At 40.3% G+C, this 27,051-nt stretch overlaps 1 protein-coding gene across 1 annotated transcript in view; it reads right to left on the reverse strand.

Annotated features, from left to right (window-relative positions):
- Positions 1-3,374: 3,374 nt before the first annotated feature.
- The window catches only part of ACER3 (alkaline ceramidase 3), a 55,281-nt gene continuing 31,604 nt past the window's right edge, over positions 3,375-27,051 (reverse strand). The window contains exons 2-11 of the mRNA XM_063444968.1: positions 18,653-18,763; positions 17,848-17,900; positions 16,817-16,869; positions 12,968-13,049; positions 10,384-10,419; positions 9,305-9,363; positions 8,490-8,591; positions 7,424-7,528; positions 7,163-7,208; positions 3,375-5,028 (exon numbers count right to left, since the gene is read on the reverse strand). Coding sequence (XP_063301038.1) covers positions 4,975-5,028; positions 7,163-7,208; positions 7,424-7,528; positions 8,490-8,591; positions 9,305-9,363; positions 10,384-10,419; positions 12,968-13,049; positions 16,817-16,869; positions 17,848-17,900; positions 18,653-18,763 — 701 coding nt within the window. The 3' untranslated portion in view covers positions 3,375-4,974. The remainder of the gene's footprint in view (positions 5,029-7,162; positions 7,209-7,423; positions 7,529-8,489; positions 8,592-9,304; positions 9,364-10,383; positions 10,420-12,967; positions 13,050-16,816; positions 16,870-17,847; positions 17,901-18,652; positions 18,764-27,051) is intronic.

A 27,051-nucleotide genomic window follows, 5' to 3' on the forward strand; every position in this document is an offset into this window, starting at 1 on the left:
TTATATCTCTTCACAGATCCATAGGTATGCCCCTTCTCGGCCTCTCCACTCTGCCAATCACCTTCTCCTGTCTGCTGCTCGCACCCATACCGCCAACTCACGCTTGCAGGACTTCTCTCGGGCGGCTCCCTTCCTATGGAATAGCCTGCCTACCCCAATCAGACTCTCCTCTAGTCTTCAGTCGTTTAAGAAGTACCTGTAAAGGATCCTGCTATCCATGCAGCGCTGATCCTTGTAGCGTCTCCCGAAATCCAAGCTGAAGAGAGTGAAGTAGTGATTATAGCTCCCAATTCCCCAAACATGAGTCGAGACTTCATGAAGGGGTAAAACTAATGTGTTTATTGATGGCCAAACTCAGCCCTTTTATGATGGTCTCCCAGCAAGGGAACTCCCACATGGGACCTTGTGGAAGATTGTAACAAAATATGCAGAACCAATCAGTATACAGTACAATTCTTATACACACCCACAGGAAGAGTGTAACCCCTCCTCTGTATCCTGGAGATAATTAACTTACCCCTCCTCTCTATCCTGGAGATAATTAACTTAAGTGGTTGCAGAGAACCTAATTATCTCCGGGCAGAGAGAAACATGTGCTTTTTACCTTTTAACAAAACTGTATTAAAATCAATAACTCATGTTTCGCTGAACGAAGTCCCCATGTTCCACACACCCCCAGATAGCTTGGACCTGAGCGCATATTATAGGCGAATAGCGCTCAGATCTCAATAACGTTGAGTAAAGTTTAAGTTCACCAGCTGTCTGTGCAAATGTACCCGAAAAGAGTTTCAGAGCGTCGACGACAAACTACCGCTGTAACGTCGAGTAAAGTTTAAGTTCACCAGCTGTCTGTGCAAATGTACCCGAAAAGAGTTTCAGAGCGTCGACGACAAACTACCGCTGAGTATTCGGCGATTTAAAATGGCCGCCGCCAAGTGTTCTGCAAACGAATGCCGGCCACCCAGGCATTTGACAATTAAGCTGCGGTTAACCGCAGCTTCTGGGTGGCTAACAAGCAGCACAATCCGCAGACCGGGTGGTCGGCCCTTCGGCAGTTTGTTCGTCGGTACGAACAGCCTTAGTCCAGCTGTAATGGAAGTTAAACTGCACGAACCCACATACGAGTGTAACGGGGAAATGTACAATCCAAGCAAGTACGGCGAACAATGTGATCCAGAGACAGAGGGCTCTGTCCCAAGTGCCTTAAGACCCCATGACTTAACGGGCCAGCATCCCAGGGTAAGAGGCTAGCAATCCGGCTCCTCCAAGCGATAGGGGGGGTAGGGCAGTTTGTCACATGCAGACCCAGTGACAAAAGCCATTTTGTCACAGTACCCTAAAACCCATCTCTTTAGGAAAGCTTATGGCCTTGCAGAGTAACCTCTACCTCACATACCAGTCTCTTGCTCTCTCCTATAAGGCAGCACTTTACTCTCTCCTCTAGCTCTGCTTCACTCCCACCTTATCTGATTGATATGTCTTGTCCAAATGTGTTTTATACCCCACCTCCTACAGACTGTAAGCTCGTTTGAGCAGGGTCCTCTTCAACCTATCGTTCCTGTAAGTTTTCTTGTAATTGTCCTATTTAGATAGGCGTACGCACGGGGTGTGCCGGGGCACACCCTAATCCCCACGGCACGCCTATGGATTGAGACTGGCAGGGGAGATCTCAGGATCTCCCCTGTCGGCTCATGCAGAGCGCCGGCTCTGCTCTAAGCCTCCATGGGCCGGTGGGGAGATCAAAGATCTCCCTCACCGGCCCACAGCAGCATGGAGGGAGGCAGGATAGGACCCGTCGAGCTCTAGCCAGCAGCTGCACCGGGTTCCTTTTGCAAGATCTGAGCGTTGCCGTGGCAACGCACAGATCTAGCGAGCGTGAACTCTAGCCCCGCAGGCTAGAGTTCCCTTTCCACTGGACCACCAGGGATGGCACATGGCAGCAAGGATCCCCCCTCCCTACAAAAGGTAAGAAGGGAGGGGGGATATTTACCAATGTGCCCCCACCCCCACAATCCCTTCAAACATACAGCACACAAACAGCGCCCTCACACACACAGCACCGTCACAAACAGCACACTAACATGACCCTAACACACAAACACCCTCACAGCACACTACCAGCACCCTCACACAGCAGTGTGTGTGTGTGTATATATATTATATATATATATATACACACACACACACACACACACATATATATATATATATATATATACACACACAATAATAATAATAGAAGTCTCTCTCAGTGTTTGTCGATTTTGCACTTTTTAGGTATATCTACTTTACAGAATTCAAAGTGAATTTCAAATTTAGGAAAAGAAAAAAAAAAAAGAAAAATTCTTGAAGTCAACTGTGCTTTCACTTTGGCTATTCTGGGCTTAAGTTGAAATTCACTTTAACTTCACACGTTAGTAAATAAACCTGCCATGGCAGTAGAAACCCCACAATATCACTTTCTCTTTATTAAGACAATATTAAAATCGTTTTTTCTTCTTTACACATCAAACGTGTCAGCGAATTATAAATGGAGTATAGCGAGAATCCAATCAATTGTGTGAGTTGCAAGTAACGCTGTAGGAATAGTGTTATTGTGTTTATTCTGTATGTGGTATAATGATGTATTTAGGATTTTATTGCAATAAATCATTTAGGAGAACAGAAAAAACTTCCGATCATTCATGAGAAATCCTGAAATGACCCACTTGCTTTACTTAATCCACGTTTTGGGAAAATTGAGGTCCGTATAAAATCGGTTTAACGCTAGGAGGAAAAGGATTCAACTTTTCATGTTGTATGCCATGTCACTATTTACAATTAAAACGCCATATTCACCCATCCATGTACTATGCCATTATATTATATTATAGTTCACGTTCCCAACTCATTAGTCTATGTCAGTGATTGAAATGTCAAGTCCTCCGAAATTAAATTTTGCCACCTCAAACAAATACCAAATTATTCTCTATAATAGCTTGCCGAATGTGTGAGAGGGAGGGGGCTCCTGGCACGTGAGGCACATTGGGAGGCAGTGATCTGGTAAAATTATTTCTCTACTTAATTAATAGAAAGCCAATTGCTCTTAGCCAATCAGCTAAGCCCTGCACTGCTAAGCTTGGCTCGGATAGAGACTTTCCAGCTCTCCATGAGAAGTAGTGCAGGCATGGAGTGGTGCCCAGCGGATCCCAGGTAAGAGGTCACCTCGACATAACCACTACTGCAAGCTGTCATGGTTATGGTGCCTGAAGCGGTTTAGCAACACTACAGTAAACAAATGTGTAAACACTTATTGTTTATGATTTCATGCTAAAAGCAAATATCGGCTGCCAATTGTACTAATCTCTGATGCAATAATACCAGACTACATGATATTAGAAAAATATAAGGAGTTTATTAAATCAAATATCTATACCAGAAACCCATTCTACCAAAACATTCACATACATAAAAAATGTCAATAAGGACATACCGATCTATTAATAACACCTGTTGTGCAAGACCTACTGTTCAGTTCAATTGATAAAAGACTTAACATGCGCGTGATTATAGTCCATTATCTTGTAACATGCTATATTGGGACGTGTTTCTGATATAGATTCAACTTAGTATGTGGTTAGTTTGTTAAATATTAGGATTTTACCTAGAAAAGAGGATAATGATTGTTACGTGAGCTAATTTCTTAGGATGGCTGAAAGGTAGGTCCCCGGCTGTTGCAAAACTGAAGTTCCTATGGTTTTGCCATCCCAAAGATCACAACACATCATCGGACGTTTAGTTCTAGAACACGTAATCTAATTGTTCCTTGAACAGTGAATTGTAAATCAAATAGTAATTTCATATTCCCAGCTAGTATTCTATGACAGTAGTAATGTATCAGATTCTTATATTTTTGATATTCCTGTGACCATCGATTGATCACTGGTGAATTCTGAGTTCTGAAGGATCACATATTAACATGCCTCGCTGTAACAGCTTACCCCCTATTTCCAAACACTTAAGTCTTCACTAAAGACCATCTAATTTGCAGACGTCCACCCCATTTGACTTAAGTGAGAAAGAAAATGCATAGATATACGAGAGGCACAAATTTATTAAGAAATTAAGTTAGGCACTGTTTCTAATCAAACGATTTGCGCATAAGGCATTTCTCCACCAAGCAATTTCCATAGGGAGTATTTGATAGTGTACGTTTTAGTTTGGAGTTATACTGCTTTTAGTGGGAATATACAAGTGACCCAATAATGTGTCGTACTGATTGCAAACATTTCCACCGCAATCTCGTGGTGCTGCCTTCATTGGAAATAAACAGATCTGTGGACACCTAAAAAAAAAATAAAATAAAAAAATAACAGCAGCACGGGACGGGTAGAGAATCAGGTCGTTTAAACGATTTAAGTTTCAGCTGTTCTTTTAATTCCCAAATTTCACTGATTAATACCTGACCAAAATCGAAGAATAATGAAACTTGTGCGTTTTACATGGCCCCATCAGAGGGCAAAGTTAAAAGTCGGCCGTGTCATTTAATTTGGCCTTTAATTTTTCTTTTACATTTGGCCTATATCAAGGCAGTGGTGTCACTTTAATGTGATAATTAATGAGGTCAATGGGGAGACAAACAGTTGCACTTCATTCCTTGTAACTGGCCAAAATGGACTAAGATCAACCACGCTGCTTTCTTGACAGTTGATGCACCTTTGAGATCTCCAAACATGGTCTTCGTGAGGTTTCAATCATCATTCTTCATTCTTGCTGTGTTTGGCAGTACCAGAGCAGAGCTGGATAAATAACTTGGTACACAGGCGTGTGTGTGTGTGTGCGCGCGCGTGCGTGAACACACAAAGACACCCACAAAGATATAAACTGCAAACAAAGTTCATTTCACTGCATAGAAGGTTTGGCGGAGGAGAGTCCTTTTGCCATTTTCTGCCTGTACAACTGCGGAATGTCTGTAGTGCGGTTTAATTATTTTGGTCAGCGTTTCTTCGGAGATTCCACCATGATTACTGGCCACATCCCAAAGAGGAACTGGGGAGATAAAAGAAAAAAAAAATAATTTTAAACATTTGTCTACATATTGTTCACAGGGTGAAGGAGAAGTCATGAAGATGATCGGAATGCTGATGGAATTCCCGCGATAACGTGATCCTCTCTATGTTAAATACCTTGGAATGCTTATGTGCCCACTGGTGCGGTAAAGGAGCACGGACTGTGTGTAAGTTATTGCACTTGCAGAGTTCAGTGTCTGAATGATACAGAGCCAGCTAGGGTCCCAGGCATTTATTTAGCAGCAACTTTGTCAATGTTTACTGTACTTTTCAATAAACAGCAGCACAAACGGAGATAAGGAAAGGGGGTTCTAAAATGCCAATGCTATGGCATCATTCATACCCCCCACCCAAAAAAACCCACAAACAAGCAAATATCAGATGGTTTTTTTTGCAGGGTGTTAAATAAGATTGGGTAGAACAGCGCTCTAAAAACCTGCAAAAATATGTATTTTCTACATGTGAGGGCAGGCAAAAGCATTGGTGGTTTGTCATGTGTGTGTGGTTTTGTTTTTTTCCTTCGACTGGCTTCTTCTTTCTTCTACCGAATTACTAGCATTACTCTACGGAAATTCACTTACTCCTACATAGAACCAATTAACCCCCCCCCCCACAAAAGATAACCTAGCAAAGCCTCTCCATCTGGTTCACCTCTCTGCCTAATATCTGGATACACAGTAACATACTTGGTGGGAGTGTGACTTTATCAAAGCTCTTTGGCCACGTTGTCTGCAATATTTCATTAGAACATCCAGCCAGAGAAGCCGCAAACCCACAAACCTAAAACTTTCTAGGAGCATGAAAATAATGAACACAGAGAACGCATACTGAACTTATATTGCGAAAAGTGGAATTCTGACTTTTCTCTTTTGTCAATTTCTCAAAAAGTTACTTCTGTTAAGACCATGAAGGAACTAAACTATAGACTTTAAGAATCACTCCCTAAATATAACAAAATATTTCAGCCCTGGCATATCTACCAATCCAACACAGCCTGAAATCTCACGACCAACGCAACGCTCTCGGTTTAACCTCATTAACCCCTCCCTAGTCCTCTTTACCGAGCTTTTTGTTTTTATAATTTTTAAAAGATTTTAAAAAGTTTTATTACTTGGGCTAACTATGTTTCTACAATTTATTGATGATTTTTGGGGTAATTCTCCACAGACTATTACATGATGGATTTTCTAATGTCAAATAATGCTTTTATGTATGGACCAGTTATCTGCTTGGATTTTTTATGTTTCTATCTACTTGCTTTTGTTATTTGATGCTATTTGACACCATTGTTTTCTCATTCATATTTCTGTATTGCTTTTGACCTTCAAATTGTTTTAATAAACAATACAAACATGTATTCCCAATCCTATAGTGTATAGTGACCTGCTCAATGTTTAGGGTATCCCCTGTGTGAAGTGAAAAGGTAATTTTAACTTGCCGTTTATTCCTCGCTGCAGTGTTCTGTGGCCGGTCCCTCCTCTTTGGCTGAGATCATCAATCTTGATGATCTCAGCATATCCAATGCTTTCCCTATGAGACCATGTGATTACAATAGCAGCGTTTAACTCCGCTGTTCTGGCACAAGATGCTCAGAAAGGGTTAATGGGTATGTATCTGGTTCTATTCATCAAGCAAATAACAGCCTGATGAATAGAACACATTAGTTTTCTGAAATCCTCATTCATGCTTTTTTTTTTAATGAAGCTGTTGCTGATATGCCAATGGCCTTCACTGTCTGTCAGAGTAAATTGGGTTCCCCCAATTATAACTTTGAGTGATGTGATGGGCACACAGCTACAGCAAATGTTGTAATATGCTGCAATTACTAGAATTAGTAACTAAAAAAAGAAAGACAGGGTGTAGAGGACCTACTTGCACCATAAATCATGCAAAGCGCATGGTTGTTATGGTGTGTGGGATATCCCTTTACATCTGTTTCTAATGGGTAGGTCACATGACATTTTATAGGGGGAAAACAAGGCTTTTGTGAAATCATCACAATATTGTGATCATTGCGGAAAAAACATGGCATTATAATGTCACAGATAGAGAAAGGGGTTTAGCCGCATTTAATTACAGGATCATATCATTTTTGTAACCTACGAGGTACCTACCTTCACTTTTGGCCGGCACTTGAGGAAAAGTGTTCTTGTGTATAAACTAAAATAACAGAATACAAATGTGTTAAAGTCAAATCACTGAATACATTTGACTTTCTTTAGCAAGTAATGACTTTCCAGTGAGATAATACAATCACATTTGTAAAATAAAGGCTCTGTGTGTTTAATTAAAGTGACAGTTAACATGTAAATTGGTGCACAGCAGTGAAAGTGAGGAACCCGACTCACTATAGATTCACTAGGCTTAACCAATACCTGAAAAGGATGTGCAGATAAGACCCCAGCCCAGTCAGAATGTGCCACCAAGCATGAAATTGAGTCACGGCCCCGATCACAGGAGGCATCTTCTGCCGCGCTCCTCTGAAATATGACAAACGTAGCAGTTACCGGCTTTTAGATACCACAATCTTATTATTTTGGTTATATATGCGCAAAGAACACAACAACAAAAGATTGGACAACAATTTGACAGCAGAAGAACTACAAATATTGTAATGTTTATCCAGTTGGAGGTGGTCAGCCTTTGCCATAGACACTTCTACGATTCTGTTTCTATCTAGTCATGATATAACTATTCACTAAAGGATATTCAATACGCACATTGCAAAGAAAATAATAGTTATTACAGTGTAAGAAACAAATCAAGACACTAAATTCAGCTACATTCCCTCCATTCATCTGAATTGCCCCACTCCAGTCACAAACTCTCCATTCATCCGCATTGCCCCACTCCACAGTCACATTCTCTCCATTGCCCCACTCCACAGTCACATTCTATTTAATTAACCCACTATGCCCCAAAGTCACATTCTCTCCATTCATCCGTAATGCCCCACTCCAGTCACATTCTCTCCATTCATCCTTAATGCCCCACTCCACAGTCACATTCTCTCCATTCATCCGCAATGCCCCACTCCACAGTCACATTCTCTCCATTCATCCGCAATGCCCCACTCCACAGTCACATTCTATCCATTCATCCGCAATGCCCCACTCCACAGTCACATTCTATCCATTCATCCGCAATGCCCCACTCCACAGTCACATTCTCTCCATTCATCCGAAATGCCCCACTCCACAGTCACATTCTCTCCATTCATCCGCAATGCCTCAGTCCACGGTCACATTCTCTCCATTCATGAAAACAGAGAAGCAGATGGTCTTCCACACAGATGCTCAAATTAAAGCTTGTTAAGGAAAATGGTTGAAACCCTTGTTCTCCACTTAATATGACAAGGAAGTCCAGAACTGGCAGCAGCAACATAGTTTTAACAGACGACTTCTCGTCATTTCCTATGGCTCTCCAGAACACAGAACGTACCTCCAGGTAGGGCAGAAGATGTTATCCACATTCCACAGCACAAACCCAATGAAAAATACACCGAGGGATGTGTAGGCCAGACCCCTTAACCATGGGTAAACCCTGCCAGGGAGCAAGAGAAGAATTACTGAAGGATAAGGAACGTATAGACCCAATGCAGAAATAAAACATAATATATGTACCTGCACTCATACTATTGATAGTAACACTAAAAGCCAAAAATAGCATTCTGGGTGAAAGTTTGAAAGCCTACCAGCCAGTGAGTTCAACCTTCTCTCTCAGTCTGTTTCGACTTTATTGCTCAAGGCTACACTTTGCTCTTCCCTTCTCTAGTCCCACTTCACTTTGTTTGGTCTTTTTCCGCTATCTTTCCTTTCCCTCCTCTCCTTCCGAGAATTAAGGCTCCCTCTTGGCAATTTGTGTACGCAGTCCAGCAATGAGACAGTTTAGAAAGCAATGTCACAGCCGGCAGAGCAAGGTCTGGTTGTGCAACATCCACTTCTTCACGGTTTAAGTGTCGGATTGCTTAGTAATGTACGCTTAGAGGGAATAATATCTGAGACATAGACTATGTATGCACGCATAGCACGCAGGCTGCTTTTCCCACCAATCTGGAGGTGGCCTATGGAATAACTCTCTATTAAGAATAGATATACGTTTCTTAAAATCTGCAGTTTGTGGAAGAACAGGTCGCTGCTGGTTGGACAATGAATCATGTCCGGCTGGGGATTATATAGCGGCTCCTATGCTATAATATTTTTAGTTTTTCACCAATTTTGGATTTGGCAGAGAATTTGGAAAAGCTTTCTACTTACCATGTCACTATGTAGACAGATCTGAGCACTAAAAAGGAAACCAGCACCCCATACATGACCTGCAGGGGGAAGGAGAAACGGATTAGTGATTTATTTTTGTTAAAGCTAGAAGCAGAGAATGACTTAGTGCAGGGGTGCCCAAAAGGTAGATCCACAGATGTGTTAAAACTACAGCTTCCATGACGCTTTGTCAGTCTAAAGGCATTCTAAAGACACGCAAAGCATCATGAGAGTTGGAGTTCTACAACATTTAGGGACCTAGCTTTTAGGCAGCCCTGTCTTAGTGTATAGGAGGTATCATTTCAAAGTGCTTCACAAAATACAATATACAGCACACATTTCCTTAGATAAAGCATGATTCAATCACGATGAACAGATAATGTAGAATTTATTTTAGAATTTCTTGTAGAAAGTAGAAAATTAGCATTTGCCATTTTTGTGTGTGTATATATTGTCTCACTGCTTGACACGGATTCATTCTATATAATTTACTGACATAACACAAATCCTGCTAGAAACATGCAGGGTTATTCAATAAATTGTCCGTTTTAATTTAGAAGCATCGTGGCCAGAAAATGTGATTTTTATCGGCACGGCAGAGACATTGCTATGAGATATGGGCCCCACGTGAATAACAATGCGGGAACCATCTGCGTAGGATTAAATGATTTCCCAGAATCCCTCATTCCCAGGTGTCTTGCTGCATCGCGGAGGAAGTTTAGCTGGGACGTGCCACACACAGAGCCAAGCACACTCTAATGTTTAAGGTCATTTAGCACATCTGTAAAACATTTCAAAATTGCAAGCATCGCTATCAGAGGTTTTAAAAGTGCATGCTAGTGCTCAGTTTTAGATCATGTTCCTTCCTGCAATAATATAAGTCAGAGTTCCCTCTAGAACTTGAGAGTAACAGGACATTGTTAACCCAGATCCTGGTTTGTAGTTTGTGTGACCTTTAACCAGTAATGTTGAGTAGAATTGTTGAAATCATTTATTTAAAGCCATTTAAACTACAGTAAAGTGTGTGTGATAGTCATATCTTTTCACTGTTTAAATCTAAATCAATGTGGAAAACTTACCTGATGAAATACTGGCTCCTTCCATCTTAAGTAAACCTAAGAAAAAAAAAGAAAAAAAAAATAGTTACTAAAATGGGCGTAAGTGGTTAAAAAGAGCAACTCCGTAATATCACATTTCAGCATATCTATGGCTGAATATCAGCAGATCTTATTTTATTATATCTCTCTGTAAGCGATTTTTTTGTTGTTGTCTGTTTTGTTGTGGACACATAAGGATTATTTTACTTCTATCCCCAACAGCAGCAGAATGTTAATAACTTCCTCTGCTTTGTAACGTACTTGTTTGCGAAGGTCACTCAAAGAAGGAGTTCTAAAACCAAGGTAGTGGTGTGTAGAGATGGGGGACTAACGAGCATTCTGATTGGGTATCCGTATCACACTGACACTAGGCAGTTACACTTAACTAGAATCAGGAATAATTCGGTCCAAATTTGGACAACAATCATTGGCTGACTGCGTCAGATCGAAAACTCCATCAACAAATGTTTTCCAAACTTGGAAAAAACTTTATATTGTTACCATAGACATAGCTCGGCATCCATACGGGGCCCTTTGTATATGTAACACTGTGAAAAATGGATGAACAGAAAACTGAGGCATGGAACCATTACTACTACAGCATATTAGAGAGATTACGGTGCTCAGAATGCCCCATAACTAAGTTAAAGGGACACTATAGTCACCAGAGCAACTATAGCTTAATGTAGTTGTTCTGGTGAGTATAACCACTGCCTTCAGGCATTTTCATGCAAACACTGCATTTTCAGAGAAGAGGGATTGTTTACATTGCCCCTACGGACACCTCCAAGTGGCCACTCCTCAGATGGCCACTGGAGGTGCTTCCTGGGTCAGTGCTGCACAGTAAGCAGCCCTGCCATTCAGTGTCTCCACGCTCTGCATGGGGACGCTGAATTTTCCTTATAGGTCTGCATTGATTCAATGCATCTCTATAAGGAGGTGCTGATTGGCTAAAACTGGGTTTTGCCCCACACCCATCCTGCCTCCTTGCCAATTTCAGCCAATCCAATACTTTCCCTATGGGAAAGCATTGAATTGGCAAAATAATCGGCAATTCTGGTGATGTCACGAAGGAGGCGGATCGGGAGCGGGGTCAGTGGTGGCGGTGGATTAAGGGTTAAGGGAGGTCAAGCCACCTAAATGGTGGGTTAAACACTATAGGGTCAGGAATACATGTTTGTGTTTCTGACCCTACAGTGTTCCCTTAAACAGAAATATCCTTAAAACTATACATATCAGAGCAGAAAAGCCACGACACAGCTGCTTTAATGCAATCTAATCCAGAGTATCTGTGCTTCTTTAAATGGTTACCAAGTTATTTAAAGGGACAAGTTTAGTTACCAAAACAACGCTAGCTTAATGAAGCAGTTTTTTTTTTTTTTTAGATCATGCCCCCTGTGAATTGAAGTTTAATCACACACAGAAGACTCTGCCAGGGTCTAGCAGGCTATTATCAGTGCAGGAGACACGGAATTCTAAATTAAACAGACTGTGCAATAAAGGAAGTGTAAACATTAGATGATTATTTACAGGAGATGTTTAGGAAGGCTATGTAAGTCACATGCAGGGAGGTATGGCTAGGGCTGCATAAACAAAGAGATTTAACTCCTAAAGGGCAGATCATTAAGGAGTGAGACTGCGTGGGACATGATCCATGCACCAACACCACTCCAGTAAGCTAAAGATGTGGTGGTTATGGTGCCTATTGTGTCCCTTTAACCTTCGGTATTATTTTGTGGAAAAAAAAAATAGGTTTGTTCTTTATCACTGCTTTTTTTTTTATTTGCACCAGCTTTTTGATTGTTGGCATGTGAACTATAAACCATATCACCAAAAAAAAAAAAGTCAATAATAAAAAAGTACTAAAATAGTGGATATATTAATGGTTTCAATTGCAACATGAAAATTCTATGCCCTATCAGACAGCAGTTAAAGCTCTATTCCATACTGTATTTATTGACAGTGGATCTCTAAGTAAGTCACATATACACCTCATTTTAATATATCTATCTGCAGAAGAAGACGATGATTTTAAAATGAATGTTTATGGTGACCTTTATCTTAGCAGAAAATGTTTATTTTAAACAAGCTTAGAGGAAAGATTAATGAATTTACGCCGTCTGTATTTTAATTTCTCGCATACAACCTTTGCGCTATGCTATGCTTGCAGTTTGTCCACAGTAACCTATCTTACAGGGTTATTCATTAAGGTGTGAGAAAAAGAGAATTACAAATTGTAGGCCAATTTAGCGATCTGAAAACATAGCTTGGAGAATATTTCCAATTTGGCTGCTATAAAAGGCTGAAATCTAAAATTCCCCTTAGATTCCCAGCAACTCACAAATTAGCGAATAATGCTGACTGATTGTCAGTATGTATAAGACTGACGAGTTTTGGCTACCTTGTGTCAAGTGGTGTCAAACTAGCCCTGCCTAGATACGAGTTTATTGTCATCTCAAACTAGAACCTATTTTTTGCGTACTTTCACCTTCAATTCATAACAACCCATGATATAAAATAAATAAAATGGATAGTGAAAATATCAAATAAATAAAATGACACTTACTGTAGTTACTATTAAGCTAAACAGAGCTAAAATAATGAGCAGCAAATAATTGTAGGAATTTCTGTTCTTGAAACATTCATATCTGAAATGAAAACCAAAACGATAAATGAAACTAGAGACAATTACCAAGAGATTCCTAAATTATATCATTTTAAGATTGTCATGCTTTCATAACTCCACTCCATCTACGTGCCGTGTTTAAAAACAGGACCCTATCAGTTTCATGGTAATGAGTTAGACATTGCAGATTAAGGTTTTTATGTGAAGAAATCGTGAAACTATAGTAAAGTTGAGACTTTATGGGCTTATTCATTTACAAACTAGCCTGAAACAAACAGTTGTTCACTAGGGTGAGGATTCAAGGTGAATTTATAATTAATTTGAAATGTTTAATTTAATTTGATATTCACTTTGAATTCTTACTTCAGCATATAAACCTTAAACCCTTAAGGACACATGACATGTGTGACATGTCATGATTCCCTTTTATTCCAGAAGTTTGGTCCTTAAGGGGTTAAAGAGTAGGTGTGTATCAGATATGGAATACATGTATATCGTTAATTAGAGAAATTTCGATTTTCCTTTAAAGCCGCCACTAGGGGGCAGAGACACACTGTAAAGTAACACAGTGACACCACTGGGTATGTATTACCGTAGGCAGGTATTTTAATTGTTCTCAATAAAATTCTCTCTCTCACCTTTCCTTACTAGCAAATAAAAGGCTGATAATCATATTACATAAATCGTAGCTCTGTCGCACATAGCTGCAGGCCGTTCAATGTTTCTTTGTACAGTTCCCAGCCAGAGTGGACATTTCTCTGTTGTCTATTACTATTTCATGGATGCCATGTCCCATACAATATTTTATCTATGGGGGGCGGGGCTAAGCCAGCGAGCCAAACGGTCGCACGTAAGCTGGGCTCCCGTCTAACGGGCCCTGTTACTGCTGATTTTTGCCAAACCCGAGCCGAAAACTAAACCTGGAAACGCTGATCGAGATAAGCGAGACCTGGTGACAAGATTGATACCCGTTCTGAGAACCTCGGAGACCGGGAGGCTATGCTGGCCAGACACGGCCTAGAGGTGAGGGGACTGGGGGGAGGCGGCCGCTCTCCCCGACCCTGCATCGGAAGGGCAACTGACAAAACACCCTGTTCCCCCCCCCGGACCGGTGGGGGTTATCCCGGTCAAAGCTTGACAGACCAACTACCTGCTAAAACCCCAAACAGGGAGCTCCATCGACGGCGGGAAGAGGCGAACTCCGGCAAAATGGCCGCCTTCGCACAAGCTCGACCTATGGAGGGGACTGACCTCCTTGCCAAACTAGATGCGCTATTTGCCAAATTCTGGGAGAAGCTGGCACTCAGAGAGCAGCAAGCCCAGGCACACAACTCTCATACCCGCACACTCACAGCGGAGCAAGCAAGCATCCAACAAGAGCGCAACCCCCCCCTGGCAACCAAGGCCCTAAAATGGCGACGGCCTGCCAGAGGAGAACACATACGCACTAAGAAGCGACCCAGGCAGCCTCCTAAAAGCCGACACTCACCCCGAGACAGCACGACAATCCTGAAGCGACGAAAGCCGCGGAGACTACCTTACCGGCTGAATGAGCGTGCAGCAGACAGACACCTCGCCCGTCACACCAGTGCAGACACGAACCCTCAAAAGCATACCTACCTAAAGCATCTCGTCCAGCCGCAACCCGCTACACGAATCCCCACATCAGTGCAGAAAACGAAGAGTCCTGCTGAATACTGCCAGCTCAGCCACGCCGGGCAACACAGAGCACGAGCACTGAGAAGTCCCAGAGACCACGGTCTGGTAACTGGACTATGCCGCTATACAGCCAGAGCAGGGCGGGAGCACAAGGGCACTAGGGACTGGTGGCTCCCTTCCATACAAAGAGGTGAACTTGTGGGTTCTAGTCTTAGCAGCGTACCATTAACGGGCATAGGGTGATCAGCCCCATACAGTTCCATCAACATACAGCTTGTTTTCACGGGTCACCTTGCCTTACACCAGCTCCAAGCCTTGATAAGACAGTGCAGTGATATAACACTGGCCCAAAAAATGTTTTCTCCTGTTTCTTTTTATATTACTTCTTGTTTGTATGCCGGTTAAATTAGTGCTATCTTCTTCATGCACATAATCATCTCATGGCAAACATAACATCTTACCAGTATGAGCCTCATCAGTTAGCAATTTGATGTTCAGTCGTCCACTCTGACAATGTTAATGTCTGCCTACCTAATATGCCTTGATAACACTGTCTCAGATGCCCATAGCAATCTGTAATGTGCCCCCTGTACCTAACAGCAGGGTCCAAGCTGTGAAACCAACTGTATGACCTCTAATATTTTAGCAGGTTCCTAACCGGATCATCTGATCCATAGCCTGCATTTAAATTCCCTGATCGATACTTATAACAATTATCCTAATGCTCCACCGCTGTTGCTTTAAACTGTGAGCTTCTCGTCTACGCATGTAAAACCAACTGTAGGACCTCTAATATGTTAGCATGTTACCTACCGGATCTTATGATCCTTAGCCTGTATTTTCTAACTACGGTTTTAACGACAGAAAAATATTTAAAAATTGAGGCACCGCAATTCAGGAAATGTCATTTAATCTTGCTGTACTGACCCTATACTGTAACTCATTTGACCGCTTTCCCCAATTTCTCTTATGTATCCCATCTTGTTTGCCTCTAATAAAAGAAAGATTGACAAAAAAAAAAAAAAAAATATTTTATCTATGATATGCAGACCACCATTATTAGTCTACGAGAGCCAATAGCTGTTCAGATTTGATGGGATCCTCAATAAAACAATTGTATGGACCAGGAAATGGGTAAACATTCTAAAAGTGGAGCAATTGTCATGGGATCCAAAGGAGTAAGAATGTGTATTACATTGGTTCCCAATGCATTGACTCCACTTTGGAAAAGATTTGATTAAAACGAAAGAAAACCAGTCGAAACAATTCAACACAACAGACAGGCATGCGACAATTTAAAAGAAACGGGAAGTCGAGAAAATATACAATAACCGAGTAATAATAGAAAACCATGTTAACATCTATGGCCAGTAGTATTGTCTGTGAGCACTATGTGAGCTGTCCAGTAGGGAGAGAAAGGTTATAGCTACAACACCCCCATCCTTGAGATGGCACCGGTTGTTCGTAAACAATCTAGGTGTTCGGTATTAATCTTTTTTTTTTTTTTTTTTTTTTAAAGGACACTCCACTGCCCAAAAAACAAACAAAAGTCACCATTTAGTGGATATACCCCAATTGAAAAAGTAGTGCATGCATTTAATTGTGCATTTTCTTATTGGAGGTATATCTATAAACATCTTGCAATACCTGCAGTTATCATCCTGTCTGCAGCCTTTGTATACCCTCCCCTTCTAACCCCGCCCAGACTTTCTGTGGCTGTCCAATCACAGACTTCCCAATGCCGCTCAATGAGTATACTTTGCCAAGGCTGGTGTTCTTGGCAATTGCTGCCTCTTTAGTTTAGCTTCACGGAGCTAAATAACTAGGAAGTGACGGGAACGGTTTTATGCTTGAATGCCAGGTTAAAATTTAAACTATTTAAAAAATATATAAAAAAGTGATTTTCTATTAAAAAAATCTGCACTTTTTGCAAAGCTAAAGTTATTAATGGGTATGGAGTGTCTCTTTAATATTTTGGATACTTAGGTGTAGTGTGCTCCTGGTTTACCTATTCCTTCTACACAGGGATTTATAGGGAGAAATCCACTGAAGAAATGCCAGGTATCTAAAGCAGACTGGGGTGATTAATGGCAGGTACATGATACGATGTGTTTAGGTCAGGGTACTCACAAACAATAGACAAAAATACTGCAACTGTAGATCATCGGCAACTCGTCCAAAAGCTGTATGTAAAGACAGAACAAGCAGTGAATTATTACACAATCAAAAACTGCAGCATACAATACATATGATATATGGAAATAGCAATACGTCAAGGTCTTATATTTAACAAGCTCTGCCAACAGCAATAAGCAATATCGTCTCGCTGTGATCACATTTGAAGTTATCAATGGATCTTTTTTTTTGTCATTCTACAGCTAATGGTAGTCAGACATTACCCTCACTGAATACAATAATTGTTAAATAACAGCAGCGCACTGCAAAGCTTATCGTACAGAGTACACAGCATCTAGACATTCTTCCCGGAGTGGATTATAGACAGCAGACACAAACGTATGACAAGGAAGATCCATCCAACATGTGTGTCCGGTACCTCTCCTTTGCTGAAGAGAGTCAGGGCTAGGAGAGCAATCGGTGATTGGATTGATTAATGCATACAGCCAGGTTTATGCAATATTGAACCAGCTATGTATAAACGGATAGCAGCCATAATATGGCATCTATCAGCTTATAAAATAATCCCACTCACCCTGTGCAATAAGTGGAGCTTCCACCAGGGGATACATTACATATTCCATAAGCTTGGAAATCTTGGCTGGATGGTGGGGAGTGTTTATAGTAACATTAGAACAGAATTATGGGCCCCTCCAGCTTGTTCCTGGTGAGGGAGCTGTAAGAATGAACAGTGGGCCAGGCTAAAAGATAACCTGAAATTAATATCAATTACAATATGTAAGAACGGTCTACCACGCCAGGCGTATCCCTTTAAATTATTTTATTTTTGCATTATTTTTTTTTAAGGCATTGAACATTGTGTGGCATTTTCTGCCTAGTATATCAGTTTAATGCAAAGTAAGTTGTTTCAATGTTTGTAGACATTTTCTGGTAAATAGATTGTGCAGAAAAACCCTCAGATATCCATGTGAATAAACGTACGAAAACACCAATCGTTTTACAAAGTTAGAATTAATGACACGTACCTGCATTTCATACTGTAAGGTCATGTGGAAGCACCAGGAGCCTAAACCCACAGCTGGAACGAAAAAATATAGAATGAACTAAAACCAACTCAACGCTTTAAAAATAATCCTGCTTATTGTGTAAAATACTGGAATGAAGCTGCAGTTTTGTGTTTTTTTTTTTTTTTTGTGTGTGTGTTTTTTTTAGATGAAATCAGACCAGATAAGATGGATAAAGACTAGGCTGGAAGTGTCACTACAATTCCATGCAGTCAGAAGATGTCCATGACACATAGTAGGGATTGCATCCTCCCCTCTTCATTCGTGTGCCCCAAGGAAAGCGGACATGTCCCTTTGGGGGATCTTTGCAGAAATATAACATTTAAATGAAATTAAAAAATGCAAACAAATAAGTGAATGTGCCTCTTTAAAGGGTCATATTCACAAACACAGACTCAAACAACACACAGATACTCCCTTGCATTCACTTATATACACTCCATGCAAACACATCTGCAATAAAAAACACAAAAAACCACAGATCGACTGCAAAAACATCCCTGCATTCACACACATCAGAATTGAACTAAGCACTGTCCGTCCGTGCATGAATAGAGATAGACAGACACACACACACACACACACACACACACACACACACACACACACACACTACTCAGTAGCCAATTCCTAGATCTCGGCAAACTATTCAAATGAGGTTTTAAGGCAAAAAATTTGTTTAATGCAAATAAATGAAAAATTAAAGGAGAATGTATTTTAAATTGTCAGCAGTGTGTATCACAAATGAGACAAAATGGACACGTACCTGTAAGACCTAGGTAGGCAACTACATATCGAGTTTCAAGCCCGTCTTTCACAGTCTGGATGGCGCCAAAGAGTGGAGGTAGGATAATGATCAGATTGCTGACTGTGTTCCCTGCAGCAAATGACAGACAAGTAGATATTTAGTTATAAGAGTGCACGGCCAAGTTATTGAATACCAACAGATAACTTTCATCCAGACACAGCTAAGCACTGCTATACAGGGGGCACCCAGCTTAGACAGCATGCAGAATAAAAGGTACAGTGGTATGGTGTCTGCACTAAAAGCAGGAGACAAAGGATCGCAAGATTGACACAGATCCAGAGGACCTGGCAGCTTCACACTCTCTAGTGGAGGCTTCACAATTACAGCAGTTAAGCAGATCTCTCTTTTAAACACACACACACACGTTTCAATCCGAGTAATATGTATTCATGCAGGTCTGTGTTTATTTGTGTGGATGTACACGGAGCCCTTGTGTATCAGGATACACTGTAGTAGGCCAGGGAGTGTAATAAAGGACCCGAATCTCACAATAAGTAGAAAGACGATTCTATAAGATATTACAGTAAGATTCAATGAATGCAGGTAACACTTCGCATCGATTCACTCTTACAATATGGCCCTAACGTATACCCAGACCCAATATACATTTACACATATACAGTATGGCCCTAACATATACATTTACACATATACAGCATGGCCTAACGTATACCCAGTCCCAATATACATTTACACATATACAGCATGGCCCTAACATATACAGCATGCCCTAACATATACCCAGTCCCAATATACATTTATACATATACAGCATGCCCTAACATATACAGCATGCCCTAACATATACAGCATGCCCTAACATATACAGCATGGCCTAACGTATACCCAGTCCCAATATACATTTACACATATACAGCATGGCCCTAACATATACAGCATGCCCTAACATATACCCAGTCCCAATATACATTTATACATATACAGCATGGCCCTAACATATACATTTACACATATACAGCATGGCCTAACGTATACCCAGTCCCAATATACATTTACACATATACAGCATGCCCTAACATATACAGCATGCCCTAACATATACCCAGTCCCAATATACATTTACACATATACAGCATGCCCTAACATATACAGCATGCCCTAACATATACCCAGTCCCAATATACATTTACACATATACAGCATGGCCCTAACATATACAGCATGCCCTAACATATACAGCATGCCCTAACATATACCCAGTCCCAATATACATTTATACATATACAGCATGGCCCTAACATATACATTTACACATATACAGCATGGCCCAACGTATACCCAGTCCCAATATACATTTACACATATACAGCATGCCCTAACATATACAGCATGCCCTAACATATACCCAGTCCCAATATACATTTACACATATACAGCATGGCCCTAACATATACATTTACACATATACAGCATGCCCTAACATATACAGCATGCCCTAACATATACAGCATGCCCTAACATATACCCAGTCCCAATATACATTTACACATATACAGCATGGCCCTAACATATACATTTACACATATACAGCATGGCCTTAACATATACACAGTCCCAATATACATTTACACATATACAGCATGGCCCTAACATATACATTTACACATATACAGCATGGCCTTAACATATACACAGTCCCAATATACATTTACACATATACAGCATGGCCTTAACATATACACAGTCCCAATATACATTTACACATATACAGCATGGCCTAACGTATACCCAGTCCCAATATACATTTACACATATACAGCATGGCCTAACGTATACCCAGTCCCAATATACATTTACACATATACAGCATGCCCTAACATATACCCAGTCCCAATATACATTTACAAATTTATTTTTTATAAAATATTTTACCAGGAAAGATACTTTGAGATTTCTCTCGTTTTCAAGTATGTCCTGGGTCCACAAATCATTACATTGTTACAGTTAGTGTACAATAAAATACAAATACAATATTAACATACAATATATACACAATTTAACATAGAACAGGTAGGAAATATATAATCAACCATGACAGGTGCATTCTGTTTTGAGGTATGTAGAGAGGGATCTCTTAAAGGACTTTAGGCTTGGGGAAGATTTCAAATTGTGCGGGAGGTTGTTCCACAATTGCGGCACTCTGTAGGAGAAGGAGGATCGGGCTGCTTTCTTTTTGTATTGAGGTAGACTAAGTAAAGTGTTGGTACTGGATCGGAGGTTATAGGAAGTGGGAACAGCCGGGGAGAGCATTTTGTTCAGGTAGGGCGGGAGTAATTACATTGTAGCACAAAGCGACAGAACAAGTTATACAATATATTAAGTTTATTAATGTGGGATTGCGATGCAGATGCATATACTACATCCCCATAATCAATGATTGGCATCAGCATTTGCTGTACAATCTTTTTCTTTATTGTAGGGCTTAGGCATGATTTGTTTCTGTACAGGGCACCTAGTTTTGGCTAAAGTTTAGATGCAAGCTTTTCTATGTGCAGGCCAAAAGATAGAGTGAGTCTAACATCATACCCAAGTATGTGAAAGAGTGGACTGCGGTCAGCGTGCTATTTGAATTTGTTTTGATGGATAGGTGGGAATTGTGTAATTTAGGTACTGTTCCAAAGATCATTGTGACAGTTTTGTCAGTGATTAGGAAGAGCTTGTTTTTTGCGATCCACTTTTCTACCTCTGTAAACTGGTCTTGGAGCACAGCCTCAAGCTGCAGTAGATCAGATTTGCTCACATAGATTACTGTGTGGTCTGCGTACATTTAAAGATTTGCAGACATTAGGCAGATCATTTATAAATAATGTGAACAGTAGGGGGCCGAGAATGGAACCTTAGGGAACACCACATGTGACTGGGAGAGGGAGGGAGTCGCTGTCAGAAATGGCCACACATATTGCGAGTGATCCAATACATATGATTGAAACCAGGTTAGCGGACAATCACCAATACCCGAGTTTTTTAGTTTGTGCAGTAGAATGTCGTGGTTTACGGTGTCAAAGGCCTTTGCAAAATCAAGGAAAATAGCTCCAGTTAGGTCTCCTTGTTCCATGCGAGTATGTATGTCATTGCAAACTTTTAATAGGGCAGTTGTAGTGGAGTGATTCTGGCGAAAGCCCGATTGATCAGGAGTCAGATAGTTTGATTGTTGGCAATACTCACATATTTGCGTATGTACAGCATGCCCCAACGTATACCACCTTTATTTATTTATTATATATATATATATACATATACACACACACACACACACTAACCGACACCAATACAGCATCGCCATAATATATAACCAGTATATTCACATTTATTTACACCAATACATTATGTCATTAATGTACACCTAATCTCAAAAAACACTGACTTACATCGAAACAGTATTATCTTAACGTATAAACACCCTCAATATATACACGGATTCAGACTTATTCACATCTTACTAAAATGGATTCACACGTGCAGTGACCATAATGTACATCCAATCGCACTATACAGTGATTACAATTCACAGTTGTACGCAGATTAAAATGAATACAGTATGTATGCCCCGTCTCAATATACATTTATTCACACTAATGCAGCAACGTCTATGTAATAAATGTTAGAAATGAGATAATGGGTCAGAAAGAGAACACTATTTACATAAGCTTTAATGCATATCTAGAGGTCAGGAATGTAACACTATGTTCAGGCATCAGATAATAGACCGGGGAGATAACACTATGTATTTAATGTTTGCTAGGCATCAGATAATAGGTCGGGGAGATAACACAATGTTTATTAGGAAAATAACCTTATTTGTATAATAGATTTACATGTAACAGTTTCGAAAATAACAGATTATTATTATTAAAGGAACACTATAGTCACCTAAATTACTTTAGCTAAATAAAGCAGTTTTAGTGTATAGATCATTCCCCTGCAATTTCACTGCTCAATTTCACTGTCATTTAGGAGTTAAATCACTTTGTTTCTGTTTATGCAGCCCTAGCCACACCTCCCCTGGCTATGATTGACAGAGCCTGCATGAAAAAAAAAACTGGTTTCACTTTCAAACAGATGTAATTTACCTTAAATAATTGTATCTCAATCTCTAAATTGAACTTTAATCACATACAGGAGGCTCTTGCAGGGTTTAGCAAGCTATTAACATAGCAGGGGATAAGAAAATCTTAATTCAACAGAACTTGCAATAAAGAAAGCCTAAATAGGGCTCTCTTTACAGGAAGTGTTTATGGAAGGCTGTGCAAGTCACATGCAGGGAGGTGTGACTAGGGTTCATAAACAAAGGGATTTAACTCCTAAATGGCAGAGGATTGAGCAGTGAGGCTGCATGGGGCATGTTCTATACACCAAAACTGCTTCATTAAGCTAAAGTTGTTCAGGTGACTATAGTGTCCCTTTAATTTCTACATATGATTGTCACTTTTCCAGGAACGTCTATTTGGGAAAAGCATGACAACGTCCCAGCTCATGCCAGACAAATCATTATAGGGAGAGTAGCTGAATAAATGACAGCACCTGCAAATACACACACACAGACACATATATTTAAACACATAAATAATAAAGTATAAATAAATGCAGAAAATGTAGAGTGTATTAAAAACTGCTTTCCTCATCCCGATCGGTCTTTGCTAATCCACTTAAGGCACCAGCGAGTTCCAGGACACTGCTAGCATGCGGCTGCCTGACAAATTAATCACATTCACCTCCCGCATTCTGTAATATTACAGCTTATCAGCATTGCTCTGATTAAACAACTAAAACCCCACAAACTGATAATGTTACCCACAACGAGAAGGAATGAAGTGTAAACCTAGGACAGAATGTCCAGGAAACACTAGTGAGATATTGAACTGAGTGGCCTGTCACTTTAAAATAAAAATCGTTTAATTGGTATACAAGACCATGAACTAGAGAAAATAATAAAAAATAAAAAAATAATATAAACACGCTCAGAGAGGGAGAGAGGGTAAATGAGTAGCTCAGGGAGGAGCTGAGGCAAGGGGTAATAGGAGGTAAAAGTTGTGTATAGCTATATAGGTGTCCACCCAAGAGAAAGGGTATGTAAATGAGAGAGATTAATAAATAGCTCTCTAGAGAAACGGACATAAGCTATAGTGACAACTATAGTAAGGAGACACTCCAACCCCAATAAAGGTTACACTAGAGGACACTACTTAGACCAGTGTTATATAGTGGCTCACACTGACTATTGAGATAAGGTAAGTCCTCAGTGTGAACAATGCCAACTAGAAATAGAGCGACCTTCAAGCCCCAGTGAATGGCTACACTAAAGGATATATCTTAGACCAGTGTTACATAGTAACTCACACTGGCTACTGTGATCAAATGAATCCTCAGTGAAATCATGCCATATCAAAAGCGTTAGCTCATACTTTCCCTATGTACTGCTCCATACAGGCTGCAAACCCTATTTCCCTAACTATACACCCCAAACAGTGTTAAAGAAAATAAAGTGCCGTGGTTTAAAAAAAATCATAATCTGCCTAACGCGTTTCGGCGCTATGAAAAGCGCCTTTCTCAAAGGCCATCAACAAGGAACTGAACACGGACTCGTGTTAAATATGTTACGCGGTATAATTTGAGCCAATCAGCGGTAAGTGTGGGCGGCGTTCTGTGTGGGCGGGCACACTGAATTCATCCCTGATTCAAGGGATACATTCTCCTTTTCGTTCCTATTACCCACAACGGTAAACACATAATGAATATAATAAAAGTCATGAAAGACACTAAACTAGCAATTACTGGTTAAAAATGCTAAATACATATAGTCCTATGGAATGTATTAACCAAAACTTTTTACCAAATAACCTATTAAAGGACTACCCAAGGCACCAAACAACTTTATTTTAATGAACATTTCCGAAGAATTACTCACTATGGGCAGCCAATGATTAGCTGAGAGCACATTTGCGAGCAGGCAGAGAAGAGGGATCCGGGTCATAACAAAAATGTACACTTTTATTAAACAACTTTGCTCCAGCAATTGGATTTTAAGCAGACAATTGGTACTGCTACTTCCTGGTTAGTTTTACTTAGTGAAGCTAAACTCAAGAGGCAGCAATTGCCCTCAGCACCTGATACTGGAATCCCCAATCAAACCAGAAAGGAAACACAATTCCCAATGGATCTAACACACAATGCCTTGTTCTTACTCAGTACTAGCCCCTATCCACATAACATTACACGTATGGCGAAACAATCAAACAAATACACATAACAAAATCATATGGGGAATCGCACAGGCACTCATAATAATACAAAACAATATTAATAAAGGGGCTGGGAAGACAGATACTAACAAGAAATACGTCCCATGCCAGCATAAACCATAATATGCAAATCTACTAGCCTTGCCATTGAGGTAGTGCACATAACTATTGCCACCAACAGGTGGCGCTGCAAAGGCTTGCAAGATCTTTTACACCCAAAATGTTGCACTGCACAGCTCCACCACCTAATCCATCTAGTTGGTACAGAACACAAGCAGGACAGGAGGGCACAGAATACATTTAACAAACAACATTACAATAATACACCGTGCACCTATAATGGACACAGGGTAACCTAAACATAAGAGTCATCCGGGGACCTACATGAAGGGTCTTATGCTCCCAGTTCGATAATATCTATATCATTTATTAAAAGGGTTAATCAAAAGCAGCAAATAGTGTTTTATTACTTCTCTATATGGTGTGTAGATAAAAATCACATCAGTTGCTATTGAACAGACTGTGAAATAAAGGAAATTTAAGCAGTAGCTCTCTCTTTACAAAAAATGAGTAGGGAGATTGTGTAGGTCACAAGAGAGGGTGTGAATGTGAATTCAGATCCATATCTTCCGCCTTGCTATACATTTATATTTCTGAATGCCAATCATCCAATCAAGATATGTTGACCCCATGGTTCACTTTAACCCCAGAACATGTTAAGATGATACCAAAGTGAGGATGTTGAAATACTGCGATTTTCAGATACTCATTATTGAAGCGTTTTACTGCCATTGAGCAAATCATCTACTTCAATTAAACCAAACAAGAGCCGCGTGAAACCTTCCAGCGACTGCTGACTGGCAGCTAGAACCATGGAGACGGTAGCACAAAGGAGCCATAGTACGATCTATATTACACAAAAGAAAAATATTGTACGTAGAGCTGAACTCAGGATGAAAGTAAAGCACGATATAGACATTAAAAAGAAGGAAAGAATAGCTTTATCATTTGAGTTCTCTTCTCATTTTCCGTTTGCAAATCCCAACATTAAATAGCTCCCAAAATGTTCTCGAACTGGTAACCCAACATCACTCAGAGCAGACAATGAAAAAAAAAATTAAAAATAAAACCTTCTGAAGGTTCTTCTATTGAATCATCTAAAAGAAATGTTCCTTTTGTTCAAACTGTGAAAGTTTTTATAGACGTTTTCCACCAGCATGAGCCAATAAAAGCTGGCACAATTATTCACTCGCCAAAAACACAAGTCTTTGGGTTAGTTGATAGTTTCTTTTTTTTTTTTTAATTCTTTATTTTTGAGTGCACACGTTTAACAGACAATTTTTGTTCAATGCCCTAACAGCACTGCCAAGACAGTTAATTGGATAACACATATTAGTTACAAGGCATTTGAGTATACTGCACATTTTTTTTTTTAAAACGATATACATTACAGGCTAAGCTGAACATGTCTAGGTTAACTTTTAGACAAGAGAGACTAGGCTATTCAAACTCCTAGGCATGTTGATTGGGGTATTGAGAGTAGTTCACTCGGTTATAGGAAATGCTGTGTCTGGATTGCTTCCCAACCCTGTGCCGCAGTAAGTGGAGAGGTGGAGGTATTAAGAGTAAGCCCATAATGTGTAGCTTGTCAGCATGCGAGTTGCCAGCATGTGCACTGAAGGTATAGTATAGTGCTTGTACTTGTGTTTTAATGGGTTAACATAGAGGACACAAATGTTGCCTAGTGTCTGTTGTGAAGTATGACGTATGTTTTACACATTTTAAACAGGCAGATAAGAAATCTGGTTGTTATATATATATTACGCTACTCTGACTGGTCAGGCAAGCACACCATGCTAAATAACATTTTATATATTGGGCCTCCCTGGAACCAAGGGGAGACAGCCAGGGAGACAGATCATACCATGAACATCTACATGTTAGGTCACTCTGGCATGCCCAGCATCAGCTGCCTCCAAGTCCTGTAGGTTGCCTCCTGTAATATATCAAGGCAGGCAGGATTTGGTGGTGGCCTGCAGCGTCCAGATTCTGTGCCTTCTTTGTCGGCTATCAGCCTTCTCCCTTCCGGGGCTGAGT

The sequence above is a fragment of the Pelobates fuscus genome, chromosome 1, assembly GCF_036172605.1.
Source record: "Pelobates fuscus isolate aPelFus1 chromosome 1, aPelFus1.pri, whole genome shotgun sequence".
Taxonomy (NCBI): Eukaryota; Metazoa; Chordata; class Amphibia; order Anura; family Pelobatidae; genus Pelobates; species Pelobates fuscus.